A 27,232-nucleotide genomic window follows, 5' to 3' on the forward strand; every position below is an offset into this window, starting at 1 on the left:
TCAATGGCCGTACTCAATAGATCTGTATACCATACTCTCCGTGCCCAGTCATGAGCCACCAAGATGACTTAGGCCAGGTCGTTCCTGATCTTCTTGAGAACTCTGGGCAGAAGTGGTATAGCGGTAAAGGCGTAAAGGAGGCCGGCGTTCCACTTGAGACGAAAAGCGTCTCCAAACGAGTGTCACCTTGGAAACTCCAAAGCGCAAAACAGCTGACATTGCACGTTCTCTGCAGAGGCGAACAGATCTAACCAAGGCTCTCCCCACTGCTGAAAGAGACCTTGCACCACCTCCAGGTGGAGATGGCATTCGTGATCAGCTGTGCATCGACGGCTGAGTTTGTCCGCTCTGGCGTTGAGAGAACTCACCAGATGTTGAACCACCAGGGTAATGCCCTGATGTTCCAGCCATGTCCAGAGGCGTAGTGCCTCCTGACAAAGGGTCCAGGACCCTACTTCGCCCTGTTTGTTGAAGTACCAAATGGCGGTAGTATTGTCCGTGAACACCTGCACTACCTTCCCTTTTAGAGAGGGAAGGCATGCTTTCAACGCAAGCCTGATCGCCCGGAGCTCCAGAAGGGTGATGTGGAGCCCAGACTCCACCGGAGACCAGAGGCCTCTGATCTCCACCTCTCCCATGTGGCCACCCCAACCCAGGAGCGACGCATCTGTCACTATAGATAGATCTGGATGGGGAAGGGAAAGGGATCTGCCATGGACCCAATTCGGATTCGAAAGCCACCACTGCAGGTCTTTCGCAGTCCCCTCCGAGAACAGGACCATGTCAGAGAGATTCTCCTGATGCTGCGCCCACTGGAACTTCAAGTGCCACTGCAGAGCCCGCATATGCCATCTGGCATGTGTCACTAACAGGATGCAGGAGGCCATGAGGCCCAGCAGCCTCAGTCAGTCTCAACGAAAGCCAATACAGAGGCTGAAAGATCGGAATCATAGCCTGAATATCCTGGACTTGCTTTTCGGGAGGATAAGCCAGAAACTGCAGTCCAGAACAGCCCCGATGAAAGGGAGTGTCTGAGAGGGAGTCAGGCCTGACTTCGGCACGTTGATAGTGAACCCCAGCGTGTGCAGGAGGCTCACCGTAGTCTGAATGTGGAAGATGACTTTCTGGGGCGAGTCCGCCTTCAACAGCCAGTCGTCGAGGTAGGGAAAGACTGAGACCCCTAACCTGCGCAGGTGAGAGCAACCATCTCCATCACTTTCGTGAACACCCCAGGGGCGCTGGTAAGGCCGAAGGGAAGCATGGTAAAAACAGTGCTCGTGACCTACCATGAATCGTAGGTAACGTCTGTGGGCAGGCAGGATAAGGATGTGGAAATAAGCGTCCTGCAAGTCCAACGCTACCATCTAGTCTCCTGGGTCTAAGGCAGACAGAACCTGAGGCAGGGTAAGCATTTTTAATTTCTCCTTCTTGAGGAAGTAGTTGAGGTCCCGAAGTTCTAGGATAGGACATACGCCCTTGTCCTTTTTTGGCAACAGAAAGTAGCGGGAATAACAACGACAACCTACTTCTGACACAAGGACCGTCTCTATAGCTCCCTTGGCCAAGACAACATCGACTTTCTGGCGGAGAAGTGCCAAATGATGCTCCAGAAGTTGGCTGAGTGATGGAGGCATGGCCAGTGAGGCAGATTAAAAAAGGAGGGAATAGCCCTTTCAAACTATCTGCAAACCCACCTGTCCATAGTGATGGATTCCCAGTGGGGCAGGTGATGGCGAATCCTGCTGCCAACTGGATCGGAGTGAGGGGACGGACTAGGAGGGTTTGGCAGCTGCAGCTGGGGCAGGGGTGGACTGGGCAGACCTCTGGTTGCCTGTGTCACATGGGATTCCGCATCCCTGACTGCGCAGAGGCTGAACAGCATGGGTGGCACAGTGGCTAGGTGGGGGATGCAATAGGGAGCCCCTTCTGTGGCCACGAAAGGGGCGAAAAGCAGACTGCTGGGGGAGAGGGGCAGCGGAAAGACCAAGGGACCGGGCCATAGCCCGGGAATCCTTGCATCTCTTGAAGGCTGAGTATGCTTTGTCTCCAAAGAGATGGGAGCCATCAAAGAGCATGTCCATGAGAGACTGTTGGACATCCCCCGAAAAAACAGAAGTACGCAACCAGATGTGGCATTTCAAGGCCACTGTCATAGCAATTGATCTGTCCAAAGAGTCAGTCGTGTCCAGCCCACATTGGATCGTGAACTTTGCCGCATCTCTCACATCGTTGACAGCTTGGGAGACAATAGCATGGGCCTCCTCTGGTATAGGCGGCAGAACTTGCGCAACCATATCCCACAGAGAGTGGGTATAGCGTCCCAAAAGGCATGTGGTTTTCACGGACCGCAGCGCGAGAATGGAAGAAGAAAACATCTTCTTCCCAAATTGTTCCAGCCTTTTTGATTCCCTATCCGTAGGTGTGGAAGGGAATGCGCCTGAGGAAGAGGAAGCCTGGATGACAAGACGCTCAGGCGTGGGGTGTTGGGACAGGAACTTAGGGTCGTTTGGGGCGGGCAGATGGCGGCGTGCGATAGTCCTATTCACAGGAGCCCCTGTGCTGGGTTTGGACCAAGTACACAAAAGGACATCAGTGAGGGCTTCAATGAATTGTAAAAAGGGCTCAGATGTGGAAGCCCCTGGTTGAAGCACCTCCGTCAGTAGATTGAACCTGACCTCTACAGTAGGTAGCTCAAGGCCAGGGACCTCAGTCGCCCTACTGACCACCATTGCATAAGTCGCTTCCTCCGCCGTAGCCACAGTAAGAGAAGACAGCATGCCAGCGTCTGGAGAAGTGTCCGGTCCACTGGCCTCACCCAATTCCTGTGCCCAGTCCAAAGATGGGTCATCATGGTATTCATAAGGGTCCAGGGACCCCTCCAATCCTTCACCGAATTCGTACCTGTAGGAAAAAGGGTCAAAATCCGACAGGGGTGAGTAGGCCCCATTGAGGACAGAGGCGGCGGCCGACGCCGCTACAACTCGGGGATAAGGATCGGGTCATGTCGATAGTGGGCACTACCGGTCAGGAGCGTCGACAATCGAACTGGCACCGGGGAAGGTCTCAGTGGTACGACCGGCATCGGTGCAGATCTGCGAGCGGATCCGCAGGGGACCTCGGTGGCTGGAGCCGAAGCCGCTGGCGCGGAACCCGAAGGCCCCTCAACCGAACAACTTGGGCCCAAAGTCACCATATCTGGGTTGGTCTGCCCAAAAATGAGGCGCATGGCCTCATAGAACTCTTTAAGTTGGGCGCGGGTCGATCCAGCTCCCAGAAATACAGGGAAGTGCGGAGCGGACCCAGGAGCAAGCTCAGAGGACAGAGGCCTTGAGCGTCAACGCTCCTCCCGCGTCTCATCAGCCGAGCGACGGGGTGAAGTCAAAGGGCGACGGGACCGCTTCAACAACTTCTTTTTCTTACCTGTGCCCAAAGATTTGGAGGAAGACGAATGGTGGTGGCTTTGCGTACGGTCTCGAGACCTTCCTATCGAGCGAGACTGGGACCTACTCGGAGTCGAGCGACGGGCCGCATGAGCTTGAGAGAACGCTCCCTCAAGACCTTCGGGTGCATGGCCTGGCACTCGGAGCACGACTTCGGGTCGTGGTCGCGGTCCAGGCACCACAAACAAACCCGATGCGGATCCATCACTGACATCATGTGGTGACAGTACTCGCACAGCTTGAAACCGGGCTGCAGGGACATCCTTGACGCACCAAAAAACTCACACAAAACTCGACAAAAGGGTCAAAAAGAGACCAGGTTAACTCTCTCCGGATCAGCACGTGGCGCGGAAAGAAAAGAACTGACGTCACTGCGCTGAGGCGGCGTCTATATACTACCCCCGACGTCATCACGGCGACTACGACGCCAACAACGACCACAAAGTCGACCGACACCACCTACCGACGTGCAAGGGTATTGCTCGAAGAAAAATCTCCGGATCCGGTCTGACGCCTGGGGGAAATTCTAAGGTAAGGAATCTGCAACTAGAAGTCTCTATCAGATGTGACAATTTTTCTTTCAACAACCACTCAACAAAACGCTTACTGACATTGCATGAGCAGCACAGTCCATATTTCATTTCTTTTCCTCTAATTCCTCTAAAGTAGTACTAAAGATACTGATCATTAATTGCAGAGAAGTACCTTTATAAAAAGTGAAGGATCAAAAAGAAACTGGTCACAAACATCAGTCTCCCAGTTGGCTTGTCAGTTAACAGAAGAGCCAGCAGAAAATGTAAGTGACCACCTCCCCAGCGAACAAGACAATAATTTCCACTAAAGTAGAACTTAAATCCAAACTTTTACAAACTTTTAAATTCTAAAAGAAATGCTAATAGGGACTTACACAAGGCCCTAGCAGGACTTTTAAAAATTTGAAAAATAATTCAAATTGCAAAAATCAGTTTCTAGTGACAATTTGTGGAATTTAGTTGTGTGATCAGGTATTGGCTGAGTAGTCCAGAAAATGCAAAGTCTTAGACCCCACCGCTGATCCACCAATGTAGGAAGCTGGTTCTGTATATACTATTTCAAAGTAAGAAATAGTGTGCAGAGCCCAAGGGTTCCCCTTAGAGGTAAGACAGTGGCAAAATTAGATAATTCTAATGCTCTGGAATGAAGTGGCCAACTTGCATGTGTTTCATCACAAAATGCACTTATGTATGCCTTGTAATACAGTCAGGGAAGGCTTACATGAGGCAAGTAGAGGTGGACTCAAGGCTGTGGTCATAGTCTCCGAGGACACATCCTTCCTTCACAAATTCAAGAAATCCCCACCTTACAGTTGTGGCCGTTCTTCAGCTGTGGATTCCCTATTTCTGCCATTGGACATTTCCCTTGTGGGCTGGAAGCTTTCTCCAGGCGGTAGGTTTCTGAAGGCAAAGGGCCACTGCTGGCACCTCCGCTACTTTCTCGAACTTCCACAGGTTAATTCATCATCAAAAACCTTTATTTCGGCATTGCACCATAATAGCCAAATAAATACAACAATAAAAGCACAATGCAATAAATATGCGATTGAATTGCTCAAAAGCACTCCATCCAAATTTCATTTTAATAATGATTTAAGAATCTCAATAAAAATTATACTATGTAAATTCATAAAGTTTTCTACAAGAAATAATGCTTGCTAAACCTAAAACAGGATAAAATTCCCCACAGAGAGTAGCAAAATACAATTTCCCGAGGGTGGAAAGCCATAGCCCAAATTAACTACAGATATACAAGTAGATAAGATTACCAACCACTTCAATCACTTCCACCCACATGGGAGTGAACTCCCTGGGGTTGTGCATATGTTGCATCTCTTCCAAGGTCAATGGAATACAGAATCTAAAACTAGAATTCAAAATTAAAGAAAATTAAGAGGGTTCACTGGGCGATATTAATCTCCTTCCTTCATACCACACAGCAAATAAAAATGTTGATAAAACATACACAATGTGTTGGCTTGTGTCAGTTTTTAGAATTCTAAACGCATCTTTATAGTGTAGGGTCCCGAGATTCCCGCACAAAGGCACAATCCACTTCTGGACTTACTGTAGGCCTCACAGAAAAAGAGGACATGGACTTCTGATACTGTAGGACCACCGCATGATGGGCAGGCCTGATTTCCAATAACCCCAGGGGTGGTCCATTTAAGAGTAAATGAAAATAAGGGCAAGTACCAAACCTAAAGTGGATATGCACTTTCTTGGCCAAACTAGGTTCGATTTCGTCCAAGAAGCCATCTAGGCTAATTGCATCTGGCACAGCATGTGCTTTAGGATAGACAGAGGAAAGACCGGGCGGAAAGGCAAAAAAGAGAGATGGAAGGGACAGAGGTTGGTTTGAACATTTCTGTTAAGACTGCAGCCAGCCGGCCCTGCTGCCCTTTCCTTTAGCACAAGGTACAGAGAAGACAAAGGTGCAAGTTACTTACCTTCGGTAACGAAATATCTGGAAGAGACATATTCTAGTTGCAGATTGTTTACCTTAGAATCTACCCCAGGCTTCAGACTGGATCCAGAGATTTTTCTTCGCGTAATACCCTTGCGTGTTGGTAGGTGGGGTTGGTCGACTCCGCGGGCGTCATTGGCATCGTAGTCGCCGTGATGACATCGGGGTAGTACATAGACGCCGCCTCAGTGCACAGAGCCGCTAAGAACACAGAGATTGGTGAGCCAGAGCTAAGGACCTGAAGGGGGAATCCCTGTCCCTAGAAATCAATACACAAGCGGGGAGGATGGGTGGGTCGGTAATGAATCTGCAACTAGAATATGTCTCTGCCAGATATTTTGTTACCGAAGGTAAGTAACTTATACATCTGATCGAGACTTCTAGTTGCAGATTCCTTACATTAGAATAGATACCTAAGCAATGCCATCCTCGGAGGTGGGCTGCGAACCAAGATCATACTAGAAAGTCTTGCAGGACCGAACAACCAAAGTAGCAGTCCCGTCGGACCTGACTGTCCAGGCAGTAGTGTTTAGCAAATGCGTGCAGGGATGCCCACGTAGTTGCCTGGCAGACATCCAGGACAGGAACTCCATGTGCTAACGCAGTGGAAGCAGCAGTCGCTCTGGAGGAATGAGCGCGCAAGCCCTCAGGGGGTTGCTTCTTGGCCGAAGGTTAGCACATCTTGATGCAAAGAAGTACCCATGGAGAGATGGTACGTTTATGCACCGCCTTCCCTTTCTTCGCACACACATACCTGACAAATAGTTGATCGTCCACCCGGAAATCTTTAGTATGATTAAGACAGAACGCCACCGCTCCTTTTGGGTCCAGACGGTGGCATCTCTCCTCCTCATGGGAAGGATGTGGAGGTGCATAAAATGTAGGCAGGATGATGGACTGGCCTACATGAAAAGGCGTACCAACCTTGGGAAGGAAGGAAGCCTTAGTGTGCAACACCACTTTGTGCACATGGTGCAAGGACAAGAATGGAGGTTTGGACGAAAGGGCCTGAAGCTCACTCACCGTGCGAGCAGAAGTGATGGCAACAAGAAAGACAGTCTTGAAAGTGAGGAGCCGCAAGGGCAATTGTGAATCGGCTCAAAGGGAGTACACATTAAATAATTAAGGACAAGATTGAGGTCCCACTGAGGAATGATAAATGGAGTGGGAGGAAATAAATGGGTGAGACCTTTTAGGAATCTACTCACAGTAGGAGATTTAAAGAGTGAGGGCTGATCAGCTAACCTAAGAAAGGCCGAAATGGCACATAAATACCCTTTAAGGGTGCCCAAAGCAGAGCCCTGCTGGGCCAAAGAATGAATGAACAAAAGAACCTCAGACAGAGGGGCAGAGAGTGGATCAACAGATTTGTTGGTGCACCATGCCAAAAATGTATGCCAACAACAGGCGTATACTGTTTTGGTGGAGGGATGCCTGGCTTTCAAGATAAAATCACAGACTTCGGGTGGAAGATCAAAAGTCCGAAAGAAAGGTTGAAATGGCAGATAAATACCCTTTAAGGGTGCCCAAAGCAGAGCCCAGCTGGGCCAAAGAAAGAATGAACAAAAGAACCTACGATAGAGAGGAAGAGAGCGGTTCAACAGATTTGTTGGTGCACCATGCCACAAATGTATGCCAACAAGAGGCGTATACCGTGTTGGTGGAGGGACGCCTGGCTGTCAAGATAACATCACAGACTTCGGGTCGAAGATCAAAAGTCGTCAACTGTTGCCGCTCACTCTCCACGCATGAAGGCGGAGATTGGACAGGTTCAGGTGGAGAACTATCCCCTGCCGCTGCAACAGAAGATCCGCCCGAAGTCGCAGTCTGAGTGGAGGATCAATGGCCATACTCAATAGATCTGGATACCATACTCTCCGTGCCCAGTCATGAGCCACCAAGATGACTTGGGCCTGGTCGTTCCTGATCTTCTTAAGAGCTCTGGGCAGAAGTGGTATAGGGGTAAAGGCTTAAAAGAGGCCGGCATTCCACTTGAGACGAAAAGCGTCTCCGAGCGAGTGTCACCTTAGAAACTCCAACGCGCAAAACAGCTGACATTGCGCGCTCTCTGCAGAGGCGAACAGATCTAACCAAGGCTCTCCCCACTGCTGAAAGAGACCTTGCGCCACCTCCAGATGGAGATGGCATTCGTGATCAGCTGTGCATCGACGGCTGAGTTAGTCCGCTCTGGCGTTGAGAGAACTCGACAGATGTTGAACCACCAGGGTAATGCCCTGATGTTCCAGCCATGTCCAGAGGCGTAGTGCCGCCTGACAAAGGGCTCAGGACCCTACTCCGCCCTGTTTGTTGAAGTACCAAATGGTGGTAGTATTTTCCGTGAACACCTGCACTACCTTCCCTTCGAGAGAGGGAAGGCATGCTTTCAGCGCAAGCCTGATCGCCCGGAGCTCCAGAAGGTTGATATGGAGCCCAGACTCCGCCGGCAACCAGAGGTCTCTGATCTCCACCTCTCCCATGTGGCTGCCCCAACCCAGGAGTGACGCATCTGTCACTATAGATATATCTGGTTAGGGAAGGGAAAGGGAACTGCCATGGACCCAATGCTGATTCGAAAGCCACCACTGCAGGTCTTTTGCAGTCCCCTCCGAGATCAGGACCATGTCGGAGATATTCTCCTGATGCTGCGCCCACTGGAACTTCAAGTGCCACTGCAGAGCCCGCATTTGCCATCTGGCATGTGTCACTAACAGGATGCAGGAGGCCATGAGGCCCAGCAGCCTCAGAGTCAGTCTCACCGAAAGCCAATACAGAGGCTAAAAGATCGGAATCATAGCCTGAATATCCTGGACTCGCTTTTTGGGAGGATAAGCCAGAAACTGCAGTCCAGAACAGCTCTGATGAAAGGGAGCATCTGAGAGGGAGTCAGGTGTGACTTCGGCACGTTGATAGTGAACCCCAGCGTGTGCAAGAGGCTCACACTAGTCTGAATGTGGAAGACGACTTTCTGGGGCGAGTCTGCCTTTAACAGCCAGTCGTCGAGGTAGGGAAACACTGAGACCCCTAACCTGCGCAGGTGAGAGCAACCATCTCCATCACTTTCGTGGACACCCCAGGGGCGCTGGTAAGGCTGAAGGGAAGCATGGTAAAATGACAGTGCTCGTGACCTACCATGAATCGCAGGTACCGTCTGTGGGCAGGCAGGATAAGGATGTGGAAATAAGCGTCCTGCAAGTCCAACTCTACCATCCAGTCTCCTGGTTCTAAGGCAGACAGAACCTGAGGCAGGGTGAGCATTTTGAATTTCTCCTTTTTGAGGAAGTAGTTGAGGTCCCGAAGTTCTAGGATAGGACATAAGCCCTTGTCCTTTTTTGGCAACAGAAAGCAGCAGGAATAACAACCACAACTTACCTCTGGCACAAGGACCGTCTCTCCAGCTCCCTTGGCCAAGACAACCGTGACTTCCTGGCGGAGAAGTGCCAAATGATGCTCTGGAAGTTGGCTGAGTGATGGAGGCATGGCCAGTGTAAGGAAATGCCTCCTCGGCATGGTTACTCCCTGACTTTTTGCCTCTACTGATGCTAAGTTATGATTTGAAAGTGTGCTGGGACCCTGCTAACCAGGCCCCAGCACCAGTGTTCTTTCCCTAAACTGTACCTTTGTCTCCACAACTGGCACAACCGTGGCACTTAGGTAAGTCCCTTGTCACTGGTACCCTTGGTACCAAGGGACCTGATGCCAGGGAAGGTCTCTAAGGGCTGCACCATGTCTTATGCCACCCTAGGGACCCCTCACTCAGCACATGCACACTGCCTCACAGCTTGTGTGTACTGGTGGGGAGAAAATGACTAAGTCGACATGGCGCTCCACTAAGAGTGCCATGCCAACCTCACACTGCCTCTGGTATAGGTAAGTCACCCCTCTAGCAGGCCTTACAGCCCTAAGGCAGGGTGCACTATACCACAGGTGAGGACATATGTGCATGAGCACTATGTCCCTACAATGTCTAAGCAAAACCTTAGACATTGTAAGTGCAGGGTAGCCATAAGAGCATATGGTCTGGGAGTTTGTCAAACACGAACTCCACAGTTCCATAATGGCTACACTGAAATCTGGGAAGTTTGGTATCAAACTTCTCAGCACAATAAATGCACACTGATGCCAGTGTGCACTTTATTGTAAAATACACCCAGAGGGCATCTTAGAGATGCCCCCTGAATACATACCCGACTTCTAGTGTAGGCTGACCAGTTCCTGCCAGCCTGCCACACATCAGACATGTTGCTGGCCACATGGGGAGAGTGCCTTTGTTACTCTGTGGCCAGGAACAAAGCCTGTACTGGGTGGAGTTGCTTCTCACCTCCCCCTGCAGGAACTGTAACACCTAGCGGTGACCCTCAAAGGCTCACCCCCTTTGTTACAGCGCCACAGAGCATCCCAGCTACTGGAGATGCCCGCCCCTCCGGCCACTGCCCCCACTTTTGGCGGCAAGGCTGGAAGAGATAATGAGAAAAACAAGGAGGAGTCACTCCCCCAGTCAGGACAGCCCCTAAGGTGTCCTGAGCTGAGGTGACCACTGCCTTGAGAAATCCTCCATCTTGAATTTGGAGGATTCCCCCAATAGGATTAGGGATGCGCCCCCCTCCCCACAGGGAGGAGGCACAAAGAGGGTGTAGCCACCCTCAAGGACAGTAGCCATTGGCTACTGCCCTCCCAGACCTAAACACACCCTTAAATTCAGTATTTAGGGGCTCCCCAGATCCCAGGAAATCAGATTCCTGCAACCTGAAGAACGAAGAAGGACTGCTGACCCACAAGCCTGCAGAGAAGGAGTAAGACGACAACTGATTTGGCCCCAGCCCTACTGGCCTGTCTACAACTTCGAAAACCTGCTCCAGCGACGCATCCGACAGGGACCAGTGACCTCTGAAGCCACAAAGGACTGCCCTGGGCTACAGGACCAAGAAACTCCTGTGAACAGCGGCCCTGTTCAAAACCAGCTACTTCTTTGCAACAAAGAAGTAACTTCCAAGGACTTCACGTTTCCCACCGGAAGGCACTCTGCACCAGACGCCCCCGGCACGACCTGCAGAAAATCAACACTTCAGGGAGGACTCCCCGGTGACTGCGAGCCCGTGAGTAACCAGAGACGACCCCCCTGAGCCCCCAAAGCGACGCCTGCAGAGAGAATCCAGAGGCTCCCCCTGAACGCGACTGCCTGTAACAAGGGACCTGACGCCTGGAACCAACACTGCACCCGCAGCCCCCAGGACCTGAAGGAACCGAACTTCGACGCAGGAGTGACCCCCATGCGACCCTCTGCCTTGCACAGGGGGTGGCTGTCCCGAGAAGCCCCCCCGGTGCCTGCCTGTATCGCTAGAGTGACCCCCGGACGCCTGCTTTGCCCACTGCACCCAGCCGCCCCTGTGCCACTGAGGGTGTGTTTTGTGTGCCTACTTGTTTCCCCCCCCAGTGCTCTACAAAACCCCCCTGGTCTGCCCCCCGAGGACGCAGGTACTTACCTGCTGGCAGACTGGAACCGGAGCACCCCTGTTCTCCATAGGCGCCTATGTGTTTTGGGCACCTCTTTGACCTCTGCACCTGACCTGCCCTGAGCTGCTGGTGTGGTAACTTTGGGGTTGCCTTGAACCCCCAACGGTGGGCTGCCTATGCCCCAGGACTGAGACTTGTAAGTGTTTTACTTACCTCCTAATCTAACCTTTACTTACCTCCCCCAGGAACTGTTAATTTTTGCACTGTCAACTTTGAAAATAGCTTATTGCCATTTTTACAAAGACTGTACATGATATTGTTTCCATTCAAAGTTCCTAAAGTATCTAAGTGAAGTACATTACATTTAAAGTATTAACTCTAAATCTGGAACTTGTGGTTCTTAAAATAAACTAAGAAAAAATATTTTTCAATATAAAAACCTATTGGCCTGGAGTAAGTCTTTGAGTGTGTGTTCCTCATTTATTGCCTGTGTGTGTACGACAAATGCTTAACACTACCCTCTGATAAGCCTACTGCTCGACCACACTACCACAAAATAGAGCATTAGAATTATCTACTTTTGCCACTATCTTACCTCTAAGGGGAACCCTTGGACTCTGTGCACACAGTTTCTTACTTTGAAATAGTATATACAGAGCCAACTTCCTACAGCCAGTGAGGCAGATTCAAAAAGGAGGGAATAGCCCTTTCAAACTATCTGCAAAACCCACCTGTCCATAGTGATGGATTCCCAGTGGGGCAGGTGATCGCGAATCCTGCCGCCAACTGGATCGGACTGAGGGGTCGGACTAGGAGGGTTTGGTGGCTGCAGGGGGGTGGACTGGGCAGACCTCTGGTTACCTGTCCCACACCCACGTGGGATTCCGCATCCCTGACCGCGCAGAGGCTGAACAGCATGGGTGGCACGTTGGCTAGGTGGGGGATGCAACAGGGAGCCCCTTTTGTGGCCACAAAAGGGGCGAAAAGCAGACTGCTGGGGGTGAGGGGCAGCGGAAAGACCAAGGGAACGGGCCATAGCCCGGGAATCCTAGCATCTCTCCAAGGCTGAGTCTGCTTTGTCTCGAAAGAGACGGGAGCCATCAAAAAGCATGTCCATAAGAGACTGTTAGACATCCCCCGAAAAAACAGAGTACGCAACCAGGCGTTACATCTCAAGGCCACTGTCATAGCAACCGATCTGTCCAAAGAGTCAGTCGTGTCCAGCCCACATCGGATCGTGAACTTTGCTGCATCTCTCACATCGTTGACAGCTTGGGAGACAATAGCATGGGCCTCCTCCGGTATCTGCGGCAGAACTTGCGCAACCATATCCCACAGAGAGTGGGTATAGCGGCCCAAAGGGCATGTGGTTTTCATGGACCGCAGCGCGAGACTGGAGGAAGAAAACATCTTCCCAAATTGTTCCAGCCTTTTTGATTCCCTATCCGTAGGTGTGGAAGGGAATGCGCCTGAGGAAGAGGAAGCCTGGATGACAAGACTCTCAGGCGTGGGGTGTTGGGACAGGAACTTAGGGTCGTTTGGGGCGGGCCGATGGTGGGGTGCAATAGTCCTATTCACAGGAGCCCCTGTGCTGGGTTTGGACCAAGTACCCAAAAGGAAATTGGTGAGGGCTTCAATGAATGGTAAAAGAGGCTCAGATGTGGAAGCCCCTGGTTGAAGCACCTCCGTCAGTAGATTGAACCTGACCTCTACAGTAGGTAGCTCAAGGCCAAGGACCTCAGTCGCCCTACTGACCACCATTGCATAAGTCACTTCCTCCGCCGTAGCCACGGTAGGAGAAGACAGCATGCCAGCATCTGGAGAAGTGTCCAGTCCACTGGCCTCACCCAATTCCTGTGCCCAGTCCAAAGATGGGTCATCATGGTATTCATAAGGGTCCAGGGACCCCTCCAATTATTCACCGAATTCGTACCCATAGGAAAAAGGGTCAAAATCCGACTGGGGTGAGTAGGCCCCATTGAGGACAGAGGCACAAGGAGGGCGTAGCCACTGGCCCTGAGCTGCTGGTGTGGTAACTTTGGGGTTGCCTTGAACCCCTAACGGTAGGCTGCCTATGCCCAGGAACTGAGACTTGTAAGTGTCTTACTTACCTCACAATCTAACCAATACTTACCTCCCCTAGGAACTGTTGATTTTTTCACTGTCTATTTTTAAAATAGATTATTGCCATTTTAACAAAAACTGTATGTTATTGCTCTAATTTAAAGTTCCTAACTTACCTGTGAGGAGTACCTTGCATTTTATTAATTTACTTCAAATCTTAAACTTGTGGTTCTAAAACTAAATTAAGAAAAGATATTTTTCTATACAAAAACCAATTGGCCTGGAGTAAGTCTTTGAGTGTGTGTTCCTCATTTATTGCCTGTGTGTGTACAACAAATGCTTAACACTACCCTCTGATAAGCCTACTGCTCGACCACACTACCACAAAATATAGTGTTAGAATTATCTAATTTTGCCACTATCTTACCTCTGAGGGGAACCCTTGGACTCTGTGCACACTATTTCTTACTTTGAAATAGTATATACAGAGCCAACTTCCTACATTGGTGGATCAGCGGTGGAGTCTAAGACTTTGCATTTGCTGGACTACTCAGCCAATACCTGATCACACGACTAAATTCCAAAAATTGTAATTAGAAACAGATTTTTGCAATTTGAACTATTTTTCTAAATTTTTTAAAGTCCTGCTAGGGAGGGCAGGCGGGCACATCTCTATTCCTATTGGGGGAATCCTCCAAAACCAAGATGGACGATTTCTAAAGGCAGGGGTCACCTCAGCTCAGGACACCTTAGGGGCTGTCCTGACTGGTGGGTGACTCCTCCTTATTTTTCTCATTATCTCCCCTGGACTTGCCGCCAAAAGTGGGGCCTGTGTCCAGGGGGGCAGGCACCTCCAATAGCTAGAGTGTCCTGGGGCATTGTAACACGAAACCTAAGCCTTTGAGGCTTACCGCTAGGTGTTACAGTTCCTGCAGGGGGGAGGTGTGAAGCACCTCCACCCAGAGCAGGCTTTGTTTCTGGCCTCAGAGGGCACAAAGGCCCCATGGGGTCAGAAACTCGTCTCTCAGCAGCAGGCTGGCACAGACCAGTCAGTCCTGCACTAAAGGATTGGGTAAAATACAGGGGGCGTCTCTAAGATGCCCTCTGTGTGCATTGTTTAATAAATACAACACTGGCATCAGTGTGGGTTTATTATTCTGAGAGGTTTGATATCAAACTTCCCAGTACTCAGTATAGCCATTATGGAACTGTGGAGTTTGTTATTGACAAACTCTCAGACCATATACTTAATATGGCCACACTGTACTTACAATGTGTAAGAATAGACTTAGACACTGTAGGGGCATATTGCTCATGCAGCTATGTCCTCACCTGTGGTATAGTGCACCCTGCCTTAGGGCTGTAAGGCCTGCTAGAGGGGTGACTTGCCTATGCCACAGGCAGTATTTTGTGTGCATGGCACTCTGAGGGGGATGCCATGCCAATTTTGCCTTTTTCTCCCCACCAACACACACAATCTGCAATGGCAGTGTGCATGTGTTAGGTGAGGGGTCCTTAAGGGTGGCACAACACATGCTGCAGCCCTTAGAGACCTTCCCTGGTCACAGGGCCCTTGGTACCACTGGTACCTTTTATAAGGGACTTATCTGTGTGCCATGGGTGTGCCAATTGTGGAAACAATGGTACATTTTAAGTGAAAGAACAATGGTGCTGGGGCCTGGTTAGCAGGGTCCCAGCACATTTCTCAGTCAAGTCAGCATCAATATCAAGCAAAAAGTGGGGGGTAACTGCAACAGGGAGCCATTTTCCTACACCTCCTCTATCTTTTTATCTTTGCTCCTTCAACAAAACACGTAGTTATTATAATCCAGAAAAGGAAAGGCAACTTTAAAGAGCTTGATGGAGGGGATGTCAACTTTATCCAAAGAGATGAAACCGCAGTCTGGTACAAAAGGGAGAGAGCTGGAATATGACTCCATGTCATCAGGGGCATGAAGCTACCTTACTCTGGAGAAAACAAAGCCACCCACACATTAGAACTGGTAGCTCAATGAGCTGAGAATAAGAGGCAGATCCCTATGCTTTAAGGATGCTGAGCGCCTCTCACTCATTCACTCTCTGCAACAGGTACCAGCATAAACTGGGACAAACCAGCATCCTTCCTTACACTGAAAGGTAGCAGAGTTTCTTTTTGCTGGGAGGAACTGGCAGTGGCATAAACCTTGAGAAACTAGCAGCTCCCTTATCCTGGAAACAAATCCCTCCACACCGAAACTGGCATCCACATGTCACAGATACATCAGATGTCGAATACATTGGAGTACATTTTTCTAAATAACCAGAGTTAAAAGTCAGACTCCAGTCTTAGATGACAATGCCCAATGCTCATGTATTCTCTGTTCGCCCTCTGTGTCAAGCTTTGGACTTACCGTAGCAAAGGGTCACCTCCTCCCCACTCCTGATTGGCTGTGCTGCTCGGATTATTGCAGACCTCCCTCTGAAGGAAATGCTGGTGTTGGGGTCACAGGAATGGTTCAACAGACTGGTCACTGGGAACAGTGCAGTGGCCAGGCGCACCTGCTCTTGACTCTCCACTGTGGATGCGCTCTCACCTGGAGACAGAGAAGACTCAATATAAGGGGGACTGACACATAAAGTAAGATAAAGAGCCCATAAAACAAATAGTAGATTAGACCCACATCCAAAAATGCCAGACAATGGTTGTACTTTGAATGTGGCAGGGCAGAATGATGACGAAAGGGCTGTACAGCAGGGATTTACATCTCACACACACACACATATACGGCATGTGCCATATATACATATTGTATTGTATTGTAATAGTATTTATATAGCGCTTACTACCCCTGACGAGGCGTTGAAGCGCTTTTCGGCGAGTAGCACGCTACTCCGAAACCCAACAAGAATTAGTGACGGATTAGTATAGGGAAATAGGAGTACAGTTTTAGTAATATTATGAGTTAATTTGAGCCGCGGATATGAGAGTTTGTTAGTTAGATTGCCTGGAGTAATGGAGGGGTGGAGGAGGAAAGAATCCAGGAAAGAATAATACATGCTATAGCCCTTAGGGACCCTCTTTAGTACTCATGCCCCCATTTACTAGGGACATACAGAGCAGAGGTGCTAAAGTGTGTTGCAATTGTGCACAATTGAGTATTTCGGTTTTAGGGGAAAGAACACTGGCGCCTGCACTGTGAGAATCAAAAACCAGCATCTAGCAGTTTGGGGGGGGGGGGGAGAGAGCATAGGAAAGGGAAAGGGAAAGGTAAAGGGGGAGAGGGAGAGGGAGAGAGAGAGAGAGAGAGAGAGAAAAAAAAAAAAAAAAAAAAACACCTGCAAAAAAAAAAACTGCCCTCCTACACTGGTGACCACATACTGGAGTACTGTGGGCTTGTGTTAATTCGGAAATAATCATGTTTCCGGACCCCAGCAACTACATGGTGCAATGATGAATATCAGGAACCAAGAAGAGATTCCTTCTACACACCTAGCTTTAAAAATCTAAGCCAGGGTAGATTCTGCTCAAAACACCTCCAAGAGAAATGAAGAGTCTATACTATCACATCACTCCTCTTAATGATGTGAAGATGGTTGACGAATCTTCAAATGAACGCAGCGAGTCAATCTATATATTTACCAGAGAACTTTTTTTAGAGCATAATTTATCCCACCTACGCTTGCTGCTTTGTGCCACACTTATCTGGGACAGTCCCTTGCATGAAAACTCAGCTGTATGGGGCGAGGGCTGAGTCAAAGGTAGATGGAAAGAGAGGAATGTAAGAGGCTGCATAGTTTTTGGGGGGGGGGGGGGGGTGAGACGCTTTAAAACATCAAAGCACTGCAAGTGAACGGTTTCATGCTAGAAATAAACATTTGCTTACATATGGAGAAGAGCAGTCACAAAAGGGGTGTATATACATGGTTAGAACCTCAACACACGCAACGGGACAGTGGTACGTTAAAGTCTGTTTGGTAGTGGTATCTGAAACTGATGACAGCTTTGTGAGAAATATATGTGCTATGAGTAGGCTGTCCATTTTGGTACTGTGGCATTCCCGGCACCCACTTCATACATTTTTTAAATACAAGTGCTACAAAACTGATTTCTTTTGCCTGGAATATCCTTGCTGTAGAACAGAGGTTCGTAACCTTTCCACTTCTGTGAAACCCACTGAATCACAACTGGAAGCCCAGGACCTTCAAGATAATTTTACAATTTGTACTTAAACAATATTGGACCAACCTTTACACACTGTATGAACTGGGCACGTCTTCTTCCCCTGCAGCTGTGGATTTAAATGGTGGGATAGACGCTGTAACTGGATTGACAGTGGTCCCTGACACATGCGGGGAAGTACTCAAGCTTGGTGTGGACGAAGATGGGGGCCACAGAGGGTCTTTGTCTCAAAATGCAACAAATACCGTGAGTGCATAAAAGCTAGAAAACCAGGTGCTCGTTTTGGCAGAGCATATACTGCCTACAGTTGAAGTATTTCAACTGAACAGCGGAAGTATGACGCTTTTTCCAAAAAACGAAGTGTAGGCGCATGTAAAGATGTGATTGGGGGGCCTTTTGCAGAGTCTGCAGGTGTATAAGGCAGAAATCACTGAGCGCCTTGAACAGGGCTGTGTAAGTGTACAGATGTGTGTGATTTTCGGGAACATTGTAAGCAATTCAAAATAGTTTTTAGTCAGAAGTGGATTGCTAGTTCAGGTTAGGGCATTTTAAATGCAAAGAAATGACTGCACGTTTGAAGATGCTCCATCCTGAACTAACAATCAGCTTCTAGCTACAAACATTTTTAAAAAGTTTATGAATATTTTAAACATATTAGTATTGATTATGTTAATACTTACATCAAACAAGTTGTGCAGGCAATGCAGTAGACTTAAAAGTAAATATTATTTCTACTTGAGGAAACTTTTAACCTTCGCAGGAGGAACCGGTAATGCAGTTATTTAGTTCAGATTGCTTATGATTATGGCAGAAAATAACGATTAGATGTCCGCGGACATCATGAATAGGCGACAACACCACAGCCATCCAGTGAATGTTGTCAGGCTGGCCCCAGGGCGCAGAGACAAGCACCGGGCCCCTGCCTTGAATGCAAGTAGAAGGAAATCAGTAACACGGAAAACAGGGGTCATACGATCAGTGCCAGCAAAGACAGAGCAGAACGAGAGGCGCCTTGAGCTTCAGAGCCTGCAGTGTGTGAGCAGGCCCACGTGACCGGAGGTGACTGGCAGCCACCTGGCCCTTTCAGTTTCCCCCTTCCTTTAACAAAACAAAAGCTACAAAGTTGAACTCTACTTAAAAGGATGGCATTTTGGAATTCATATCTGACTTCTTCAAGTCCAATGTATGTTTACTGGTCTACAGACCCACCCAAGGATGAGCCACCCTGAAATTATTTAATTTTTAAATTCCTTGTGTAAAATAACAATAACTCCAGTTTTCTTTTTTTCATTTGCTCTCTGGTACCTGTAATCGTGTTTTATCACTAAAATATAGGACTACATGTCGAGAATGTAAAGGAAACCAGACTGAATGAGTTGCACCCCTGTGATGTCAGGATAGGGTGCCCTGAATTTTAAAGCCAAATACCAGGACTTTTCACAAAAATAGAAGGACTACAACTTTACTTCAACTGAGCGCGCAGAATGACAGCGCTCATCAGCACAGAATTATAGAAGAGGCACTGAAAACATAATTAAAATTTACTTTTTAACTCTTTCGCTGCCAGGCCTTTTCTCCCTCATGTGCCAGGACTTTTTTGGGCTATGTGTGGCAGTTTTCACTTAGGCCCTCAAAACTTTTTGTCCACATAAGCTACCCACGCCAAATTTGCATCCTTTTTTTTCAGCATCCTAGGGATTCTAGAGGTACCCAAAGTTTTTGGGCTCCCCTGGAGGAGACCAAGAAATTAGCCAAAATACGTCAAAAATGTAGGTTTTTTTTTTAATGGGAAAAAAGGGCTACAGAAGAAGGCTTGTGGTATTTTCCCTGAAAATTGCATCAACAAAGGGTTTGCGGTGCTAAAATCACCATCTGACGAGCTTTCGGGAACAAGCAGACTTGAATCAGAAAACCACACTTTTCAACACAATTTTGGCATTTTACTGGGACATACACCTTTTTTACTATTTTTTATGCTTTCAGCCTCCTTCCAGTTAAAGACAGAAATGGGCGGGAAACCAATACTGGATCCTGGACAGCTAAACATTTCTGAAAAGTAGACAAAATTCAGCAAGGGGCGTTTGTGTAGATTCTACAAGGTTTTCCTACAGAAAATAACAGCTGAAATGAAAAAATATTGAAATTGAAGTGGAAAAAACAGCCATTTCTTTCCATGTTTTACTCTGTAACTTTTTCCTGCGATGTCAGATTTTCAAAAGCAATATACTGTTACGTCTGCTGGACTCTTCTGGTTGTGGGGATATTTATGGCTTGTAGGTTCATCAAAACCCCTAGGTCCCAGGGCCAATAAAGGAGCTGCACCTTGCAATGGGTTTTTATTGTAAACCGGGTATACAGCAATTCATTTTCTGAAATATAAAGACTGAAAAATAGGTATCAAGGAAACCTTTGTATTTCCAAAACGGGCACAAGATAAGGTGTTGAGAAGCAGTGGTTATTTACACATTTCTGAATTCCAGCGTCCCCATACTAGCATGTGAATTACAGGGCATTTCTCAAATAGTCGTGTTTTTTACACACTGTCTTACATTTGGAAGGAAAATGTAAAGAAAGACAAGGGGCAATAACACTTGTTCTTCTATTCTGTGCTCCCTCAAGTCTCCAGATAAAAATAGTACCTCACTTGCGTGGGTAGGCCTAATGCCTGCGACAGAAAACGCAACATGGACACATCACATTTTTACATTGAAATCTGATGTGTTTTTTGGAAAGTGCCTAGCTGTGGATATTGGCCTTTAGCTCAGCCGGCACCTAGGGAAACCTAGCAAACCTATACATTTTTAAAAACTAGGCACCTAGGGGAATTCAGAATGGGGTGACTTGTGGGGCTCTCACCAGGTTCTATCACCCAGAATCCTTTGCAAACCTCAAAATGTTGGCAAAAAACACTTTTTCCTCACATTTCGGTGACAGAAAGTTCTGGAATCTGAGAGGAGCCAAACATTTCCTTCCACCCAGCATTCCCCCAAGTCTCCCGATAAAAATGGTACCTCACTTGTGTGGGTAAGCCTAGTGTCCAATGACAGGAAATCCCCCAAAACACAACATGGACACATCACATTTTCCCAACTAAAACAGACCTGTTTTTTTGCAAAGTGCCTAGCTGGGATTTTGGCCTCTAGCTCAGCTGGCACCTAGGGAAACCTACCAAACCTGTGCATTTTTTTAAACTAGATACCTAGGGGAATCCAAGGTGGGGTGACTTGTGGGGCTCTCACCAGGTTCTGTTACCCAAAATCCTTTGCAAACCTCAAAATTAGTTAAAAAAACAAACACTTTTTCCTTACACTTTGGTGATAGAAAGTTCTGGAATCTGAGAGGAGCCACAAATCTTCTTCCACCCAGCATTCCCCCAGGTGTCCCGATAAAAATGGTACCTCACTTGTGTGGGTAGGCCTAGTGCCTGTGACAGGAAATGCCCCAAAACACTACGTGGACACATCTAAATGATCAAATACAAAACTACCTGTTTTTTCTAAAGGGGAGGGGGATTTAGACCTGCGTTTCTGGTCCTGGACTCAGCAGCCATCTAGGGAAACCTACCAAACCCAGACATTTCTGAAATCTAGACACCTGAGGGAGTCAAGGGAGATGTGACTTGCGTGGATTCACCAGTGTTTTCTTACCCAGAATCCTTAGCAAACCTCAAATTAGCTATAAAATCACATTTTTACCACATTTCTGTGTGGGATCACTGCACTGACACACATTTCCCACCACCCAACGTTCCCCTCAGTCTCCCGATAAAATGATACCTCACTTGTGTAGGTGGGCCAAGTGCCTGTGACAGAGAAGAGCCAAAAACATGTCGAAAATGAGGGGGAATCAAAGCAGGTCCAAAAGGGCAGTTTAAAAAAAAAACGTTTTTAGGCTGACAAGTGGGGCAGAATTTATATCGGTATAGATGCGACAATGCTGGGTGGGAGGAATTTTGTGGATTCCTGCAGATTCAAGAAGGTTCCATCACAAAAATGTGGGAAAAATGTGTGATTTCAAGCAAAGTTGGAAGCTTTCAGAGAACTGTGGATATGAAAATGGTGCGGGTGCATGTGAAGCACACCACCCTGGATTCACCTAGATGTTTAGTTTTCAGATGTGTCTAGGTCTCATAGATTTTTCTACATGGCAGCGTCCCAAAGTCCAAAAAGTGCAGCCCTCGCTATTTCAAGTGGGATGATTTTGAGAGTTAGAGAAGCTCTCATGGCCCAAATGTAAAACCAAAACCCAAAATATCAAATGTCCTCTTCCTTGCCACTGGGATAAGATCTTTTAGTGTGCGGGGGAGAACTGTAAGAATGTTACCCCCTTCAGTTGGGGTGGGGGCATAACCATGCCCATACTGGTTGGTAGCCACCACCCCACTATTTTTTTTTAATTCCCTGGCATCTAGTAGGCTTTCTGCCCCCCTGGGGAGTGTATCAGTGGTAATTGCCCAATCTGCCCACAGGTAAGCAGAACAACTTTGTCCCCATTTATTTGGGGAGGGGGTATGGCCATACCACCACCCTCTTTTTTTGAAGAAAAAAAAGCTTCCCTGGTCTCTGGTGGGATTTCTGCCCCCCCCCCCCCACTAAATGGGGGCAGCTGGACCTTACAAAAATAGGCTGATCTGCCCCCAAGGGAAGCAGAAATGGCCAACAGCAATGTTCCCTCCATGGGGAGCGACCCTAGCCCAAGGGGCGCCCCCCCAAACAAAACACACACACACCAATCCCTAGTGCATAAGTGGTATCTGCCCCCCGTGGGGGCAGATGAGCCTAATAGAAATAGGCAGATCTGCCCCCAAAAGAGGCAAAAATGGCCTACAATAAATTTGCCCCCCTCCCCACCATGGGAGCGACCCTTGCCTAAGGGGTCGCTCCTCATCTGTAAAAACAATTAAAATCCCTGGTGTCTAGTGGTTTCTGCCCCCCTTAGGGCAGACTGGCCTACGAAAAATAGGCCTAAGTGATTCCCCTTCCATCCCTGCCCATGGGAGGGGGATGCGAGGCCCTCAGCTAGTGCTTCCCCCGAGGTCCCATACCACGACGTAACAGTTACGTCCTCCACACCCGAGCAGTGCATCCGAGGATGTAACCGTTTCGTCCTGGCCACCCAAGGGGTTTAAGTGAGTATAATGCCTGTTACTTAAAATGCTTTCTGATAACAACTGGATAACATCTCTACTTTGTAAAAAGAAAAAAAAAAAAAAAAAAAAACTTCCTTCGTTTTCAGGCGACTCTCTCTAAAAACTGGGACATGAGCTAAATTTTCTGAAATCTGCCAAGACAGCTGGGGAAAACTGGGGCAGTCCCGGCAAATCCGGGACACCTGGTCACCCTACGTCAGACACCTTGAGATCTAGTTCCTTTCGCTGGATTGTCAAAACATTTTGAAATGGAAAAAAGCAGGGAACCCCTGAAACAAGGGTCTTTTTTGGCTTTTGTGATTTGTGGGTCTTTTTATAGACCTAAGGGATGTGGCAGTCTAGAACCGTGCTGGTGCGGGACATATTGTAACACTTCTGTGCCCATGATCAGTGCCAACATTTAGGCCTGCTTCTATGTCTGTAGCTGCCCCGATTTTTGGTTTAGAAAATATGGTTACCTTACAGTACAAGCATCAAATATGGCCCCACTGTTGTGGGTAAAAAGAGGAACCAAAATGTCACAGCACCCAGGGTGCTGAAATTCTTCTTCACCCCTGGCCCTGCAGAAAACAAATGGCATGTCCAAGAAGCAAAGAGGAAGCTGAGGAAGCTGTAGGCTAAAAATGCAGTAAATTCACCTACTCGGTTTTGGTCTTCTCGCTGATGGGGGCATCTGCTAACTCCTCAGGGACTCTGTGTTACCATCTCCCCGGACCATTTTTAACTTTTGTGCAATCTTTCACAGATTTTATTTCTCCTTTAGTCCTATCACACTCAACATTTTTCATACTGGGCAATTTTAATGTTAGGGCGGGGAGCGAGGTTGCACTGAACACTATGGACCTAGTGCATTCATCAGCAGACTTAGGCCAGCAGCAAGTTTTTGCGGGCCGAAGCAGACACATGGACATACTTTGGACCTCATTTTCTCGCCAGAGGGGATCAGTTATAGTATTTGCTTATGTTCATGGGTTGCTAGAATGTACAGTTAAGGAATAGTTTGATTTCTTTTAAAGGGCAACAAAACAGGTATGCTCCTGACGAAAGGACAATATCACGAAATTGATTGTGCATGTATTGTTATGGTATCTGGTAGCGTAGGTGAATACTAATAAAGACCTAGCAATTCAGTCAGGAATGTATGGATATTTGTCAGCGCTATTCACTCGAAAGAGATGCTTGCCTGGTTTGAGGATTAAGGACATTTCTGAACGTTACTGTGAAGGTAAACGTTATGCCAATATCTTGCTAGAGAAATTAAATGGTGCAGTGAAGTCAAGTGGTTTTCAATGAGGCTGTGGCACTAGTGATAATATTTTCAAAGAGTGAGAATAAAATAACAACAAAAGCTCTAATCAAAGGAATATTCAATTGCCCTTCTGCATCATTTGATATCTGCGGTTTTCGCCTGCTGTTTGGAGAGGCTGTTATCATACAAACGCGCACTGAACACGGAGATTATAAATACAGAATACATAAACTATTACAGGATTATGATTTTCAGTTTTTTTCAGCAATGTGTTTTCACTCTGATGATAAAATTGATTCATCTAGGAACGGATTTGGTAGCTCTGAAACAGATAAACCCTACGTTTAGCCACTGCTAAATAAAAACAGCTCTTGAAATGAAAAGAGCTGAGAAACCACAGACTTTGCCTTAACTCATAAAAAGTGCTGGGATTATAACGGAAGCCATATAGTTTGAAACCGTGCATAAGTGATATACCAAACTCCTTTGCACTAATATCTGTCCTTCCCCAATACTGACCTGCTCTGTGCTCCTGGATTCTGGTGACTGCCAGGGCATTACACTGCAACTGCAGCATGTGGTGGAGCATCGCAACTCCCAAAATGTTTGTATCCTGCATCTCTCCGTTGACATCTGTTTTCATCTTTGATCGGTCCTCCAAGTCCCTCTGGCCTGATACAAGAGACAGCACATCAGCTGCACTCAGCATCCTGCAGATGGCGGTTGCACTGAGCGCACACAGGAACCTGCGCTCAGGGCTCTGGCGCGCGCCGTGAGTCACAAGGCTGAAAACAGATCGATAGGAGCTATGGTACCGCCCATCGTCACCGGAGCCTTCAATCAAGGCCGGCGCCTCCATACTCTTCCCAGTTTCTGCTCCTGAACAAACTTGTGGTGGGGGTAGATGTAGCTTGTTTTTAGTCTGCTCCTCTAGGACTAGGTAATGTTTTTTCACTAGTTGGGTTACATTGCCAAACCCTGCCACTAGTACTGTCCTCAGGGCTAGATGGCAGAAGACCCCCAGGGCGAGGAGGCTACTTCCTATGGAACACTCTAACCAGTGGTAACTGCCCCAGGCACGCTCCATACACTGCTGACTGCAATACCTTGCGTAGCTGCAGCCCCGACAGGGCACCGTCGCTTGAGCCCGGTCCAAGCACAGATGACAATGGAGGTCTGCATTTGTGACCACGGACTTCACCCGATCCACATCTCCACCCATGTGGCGCCGAAGCCCTTCTGGAACGAGAAGACTAACAAAAGCCTCTTCCTTCACCAGCATCTCTCCTGGGTCAATGTTCCGCACAGCCACTAGGTGGCGTCCTCTATCGGGGCTAACGCGAGCACTCAGTGCTGCCGATGCCTTGGAAATGTTGGCATTCTCATCCCAGATGCGAAGGTCTTCAAGGTCATTTCTCAATACCTCCCCAGGGAGAACGGTATCTTTTTGTGTTTTCAGGCACGTTGAAATACTGGACTCCGAGTTGTTCTGATTTCCACTCACTTTGGATTTGAGATTCACAATGCTGCTCAGCAGTGACTCTTTGGTGTTGCTTGCGAGACTGCTGCTTTCAACTAGTTCTTCCATACTGCGGATAACTTCGATGGCCTCTTGACATCTACCCAGGTGCAGCAAACAGTCAGCTTTCCTCATCAGCACCTTATGCTGCAGCCTCTTGGGATAGCCGCTCTCCAGTGCTCTCTCGATATCTTCCAGACAAACCTAAGATAGGGAAACATTAACAATCAAAAAAGGGGTGGAAGCTATTTTTTCAGTGGTGTAAACTTCATTGACCGATTCACTTGTTAATCTACTCATTCTTTTCCTCCAATAATGAAAGACAATGATCCAAAATGCAACAGAACTACTCAAGGACAATTTGCTGCAGCAACAATTAGAGGTAGGAATACAGAGTGGGCCTGAACAGCAAGAGTTGCTAAACGTTTGCTAGACTTGTAAGTTTATGGTGCAGAGCCCCTCACTCCAGAATCGATAAAAAGCTGGCAGGCAATGAGCATACTGGATGGCACTGATGGTTTTATCTATCACAAATAGGTTTCTGTAGTTGACCTCACAGATGAAGGTAAGAGAGAGTTGCTTTTGCAAGCAGCTTTGGTCGGCTTCAGTAGAGCAGAACACAGGCGCAGGGAGGCTTGGGGATGGAAGTGATTGATCTGTTCCAGTCAGTAATAAAAAGATTAAGGCGGGATACTCACTTCAAAGTGTCCCATGTAGAAGAGAGCTGCTGATCGATTAGCATAACACACTGCAAGTTCTTCATCACCGTACACTGCATGGGATGCAGCCTGTAAAAATCACAAGGGTAAAAATCACAAGACACAAGAATGGCATTAAAAAGTTTGATAACTACTGCTCTAGAACTACAGCAGTAATAGCCTTTTAAAAACATTTTGATAGAGCCATTATCGCCCTATTTACCAGTGCGTCCTTAATAGTCTCTTTAAAATGAATAGGTAAGAAGTCAGAAGAACCCAACACATTACCTAGAAAGGTAGAAAAGATGGAAATGATGCAGAAAAAACAGGTCAAAAATAAGCTTGGGACAGTGCACATTTCTACGCATTATCACCTTGGAGTACAAGGCGGCAGCACAATCGTACTCCTTCCTCTGAAATTTCTTGTTTCCTTCTTCTTTGTAGATTGTTGCTGCACACGGATCCTTCGAGACAGAATATTCCACACCCAGCATGCGTAGGACATTCTCGTCTTCTGTGCTGCAGTACATAAATCAAAGGGAAAAACAACAGTCAAAGCAAATACAGAGAACCTTTTTCATGTACGAGAAAAAACACGTTTAGTACGGCTCATAAAGAAATACATGTGCGAAGGTACAACTTTTGCTGCAGCCACACATCGCTGCCTGGACCAGTGCTTAATTTGTGCTTGTTGTTTCCGGTGCTAAGCACCAGCAGTTATTTTTGAGGGCTGGCGCTTAGTCTTCGGCAACAGGCATTTACTGTGAGCAAACGACACATATGGGAAAGACGGACGAAGAGAAAAACGAAAAAGCGTCACAATGGGAGAAAGCAGAAAGCTGCAAGAGTGAGCTGAAGGGGCAGGGAGTGGCTTTAAATGGATTGAAGAGGCCCGAGATGGCTTCAGGATTACCTGCCTTAGTATTCCGTGTTCACGAATTTAATTGCAGCAGGCACATGTTTAGGAGGATGGCTTTGGGTACTGTAAGGAAATGCCTCCTTGG

At 47.7% G+C, this 27,232-nt stretch overlaps 1 protein-coding gene across 6 annotated transcripts in view; it reads right to left on the reverse strand.

Moving 5' to 3' along the window:
* Positions 1 to 27,232, reverse strand: part of SMYD4 (SET and MYND domain containing 4) — a 128,209-nt gene that overhangs the window by 17,900 nt on the left and 83,077 nt on the right. For all 6 annotated transcript variants that reach the window (XM_069226136.1, XM_069226133.1, XM_069226134.1 and 3 more), the window contains 4 exons: positions 26,603 to 26,747; positions 26,229 to 26,318; positions 24,531 to 25,734; positions 15,845 to 16,027 (listed from right to left, as the gene is read on the reverse strand). In XM_069226136.1, coding sequence (XP_069082237.1) covers positions 15,845 to 16,027; positions 24,531 to 25,734; positions 26,229 to 26,318; positions 26,603 to 26,747 — 1,622 coding nt within the window. The remainder of the gene's footprint in view (positions 1 to 15,844; positions 16,028 to 24,530; positions 25,735 to 26,228; positions 26,319 to 26,602; positions 26,748 to 27,232) is intronic.

The sequence above is a fragment of the Pleurodeles waltl genome, chromosome 3_1 (assembly GCF_031143425.1).
Source record: "Pleurodeles waltl isolate 20211129_DDA chromosome 3_1, aPleWal1.hap1.20221129, whole genome shotgun sequence".
In the NCBI taxonomy this organism is placed as follows: Eukaryota; Metazoa; Chordata; class Amphibia; order Caudata; family Salamandridae; genus Pleurodeles; species Pleurodeles waltl.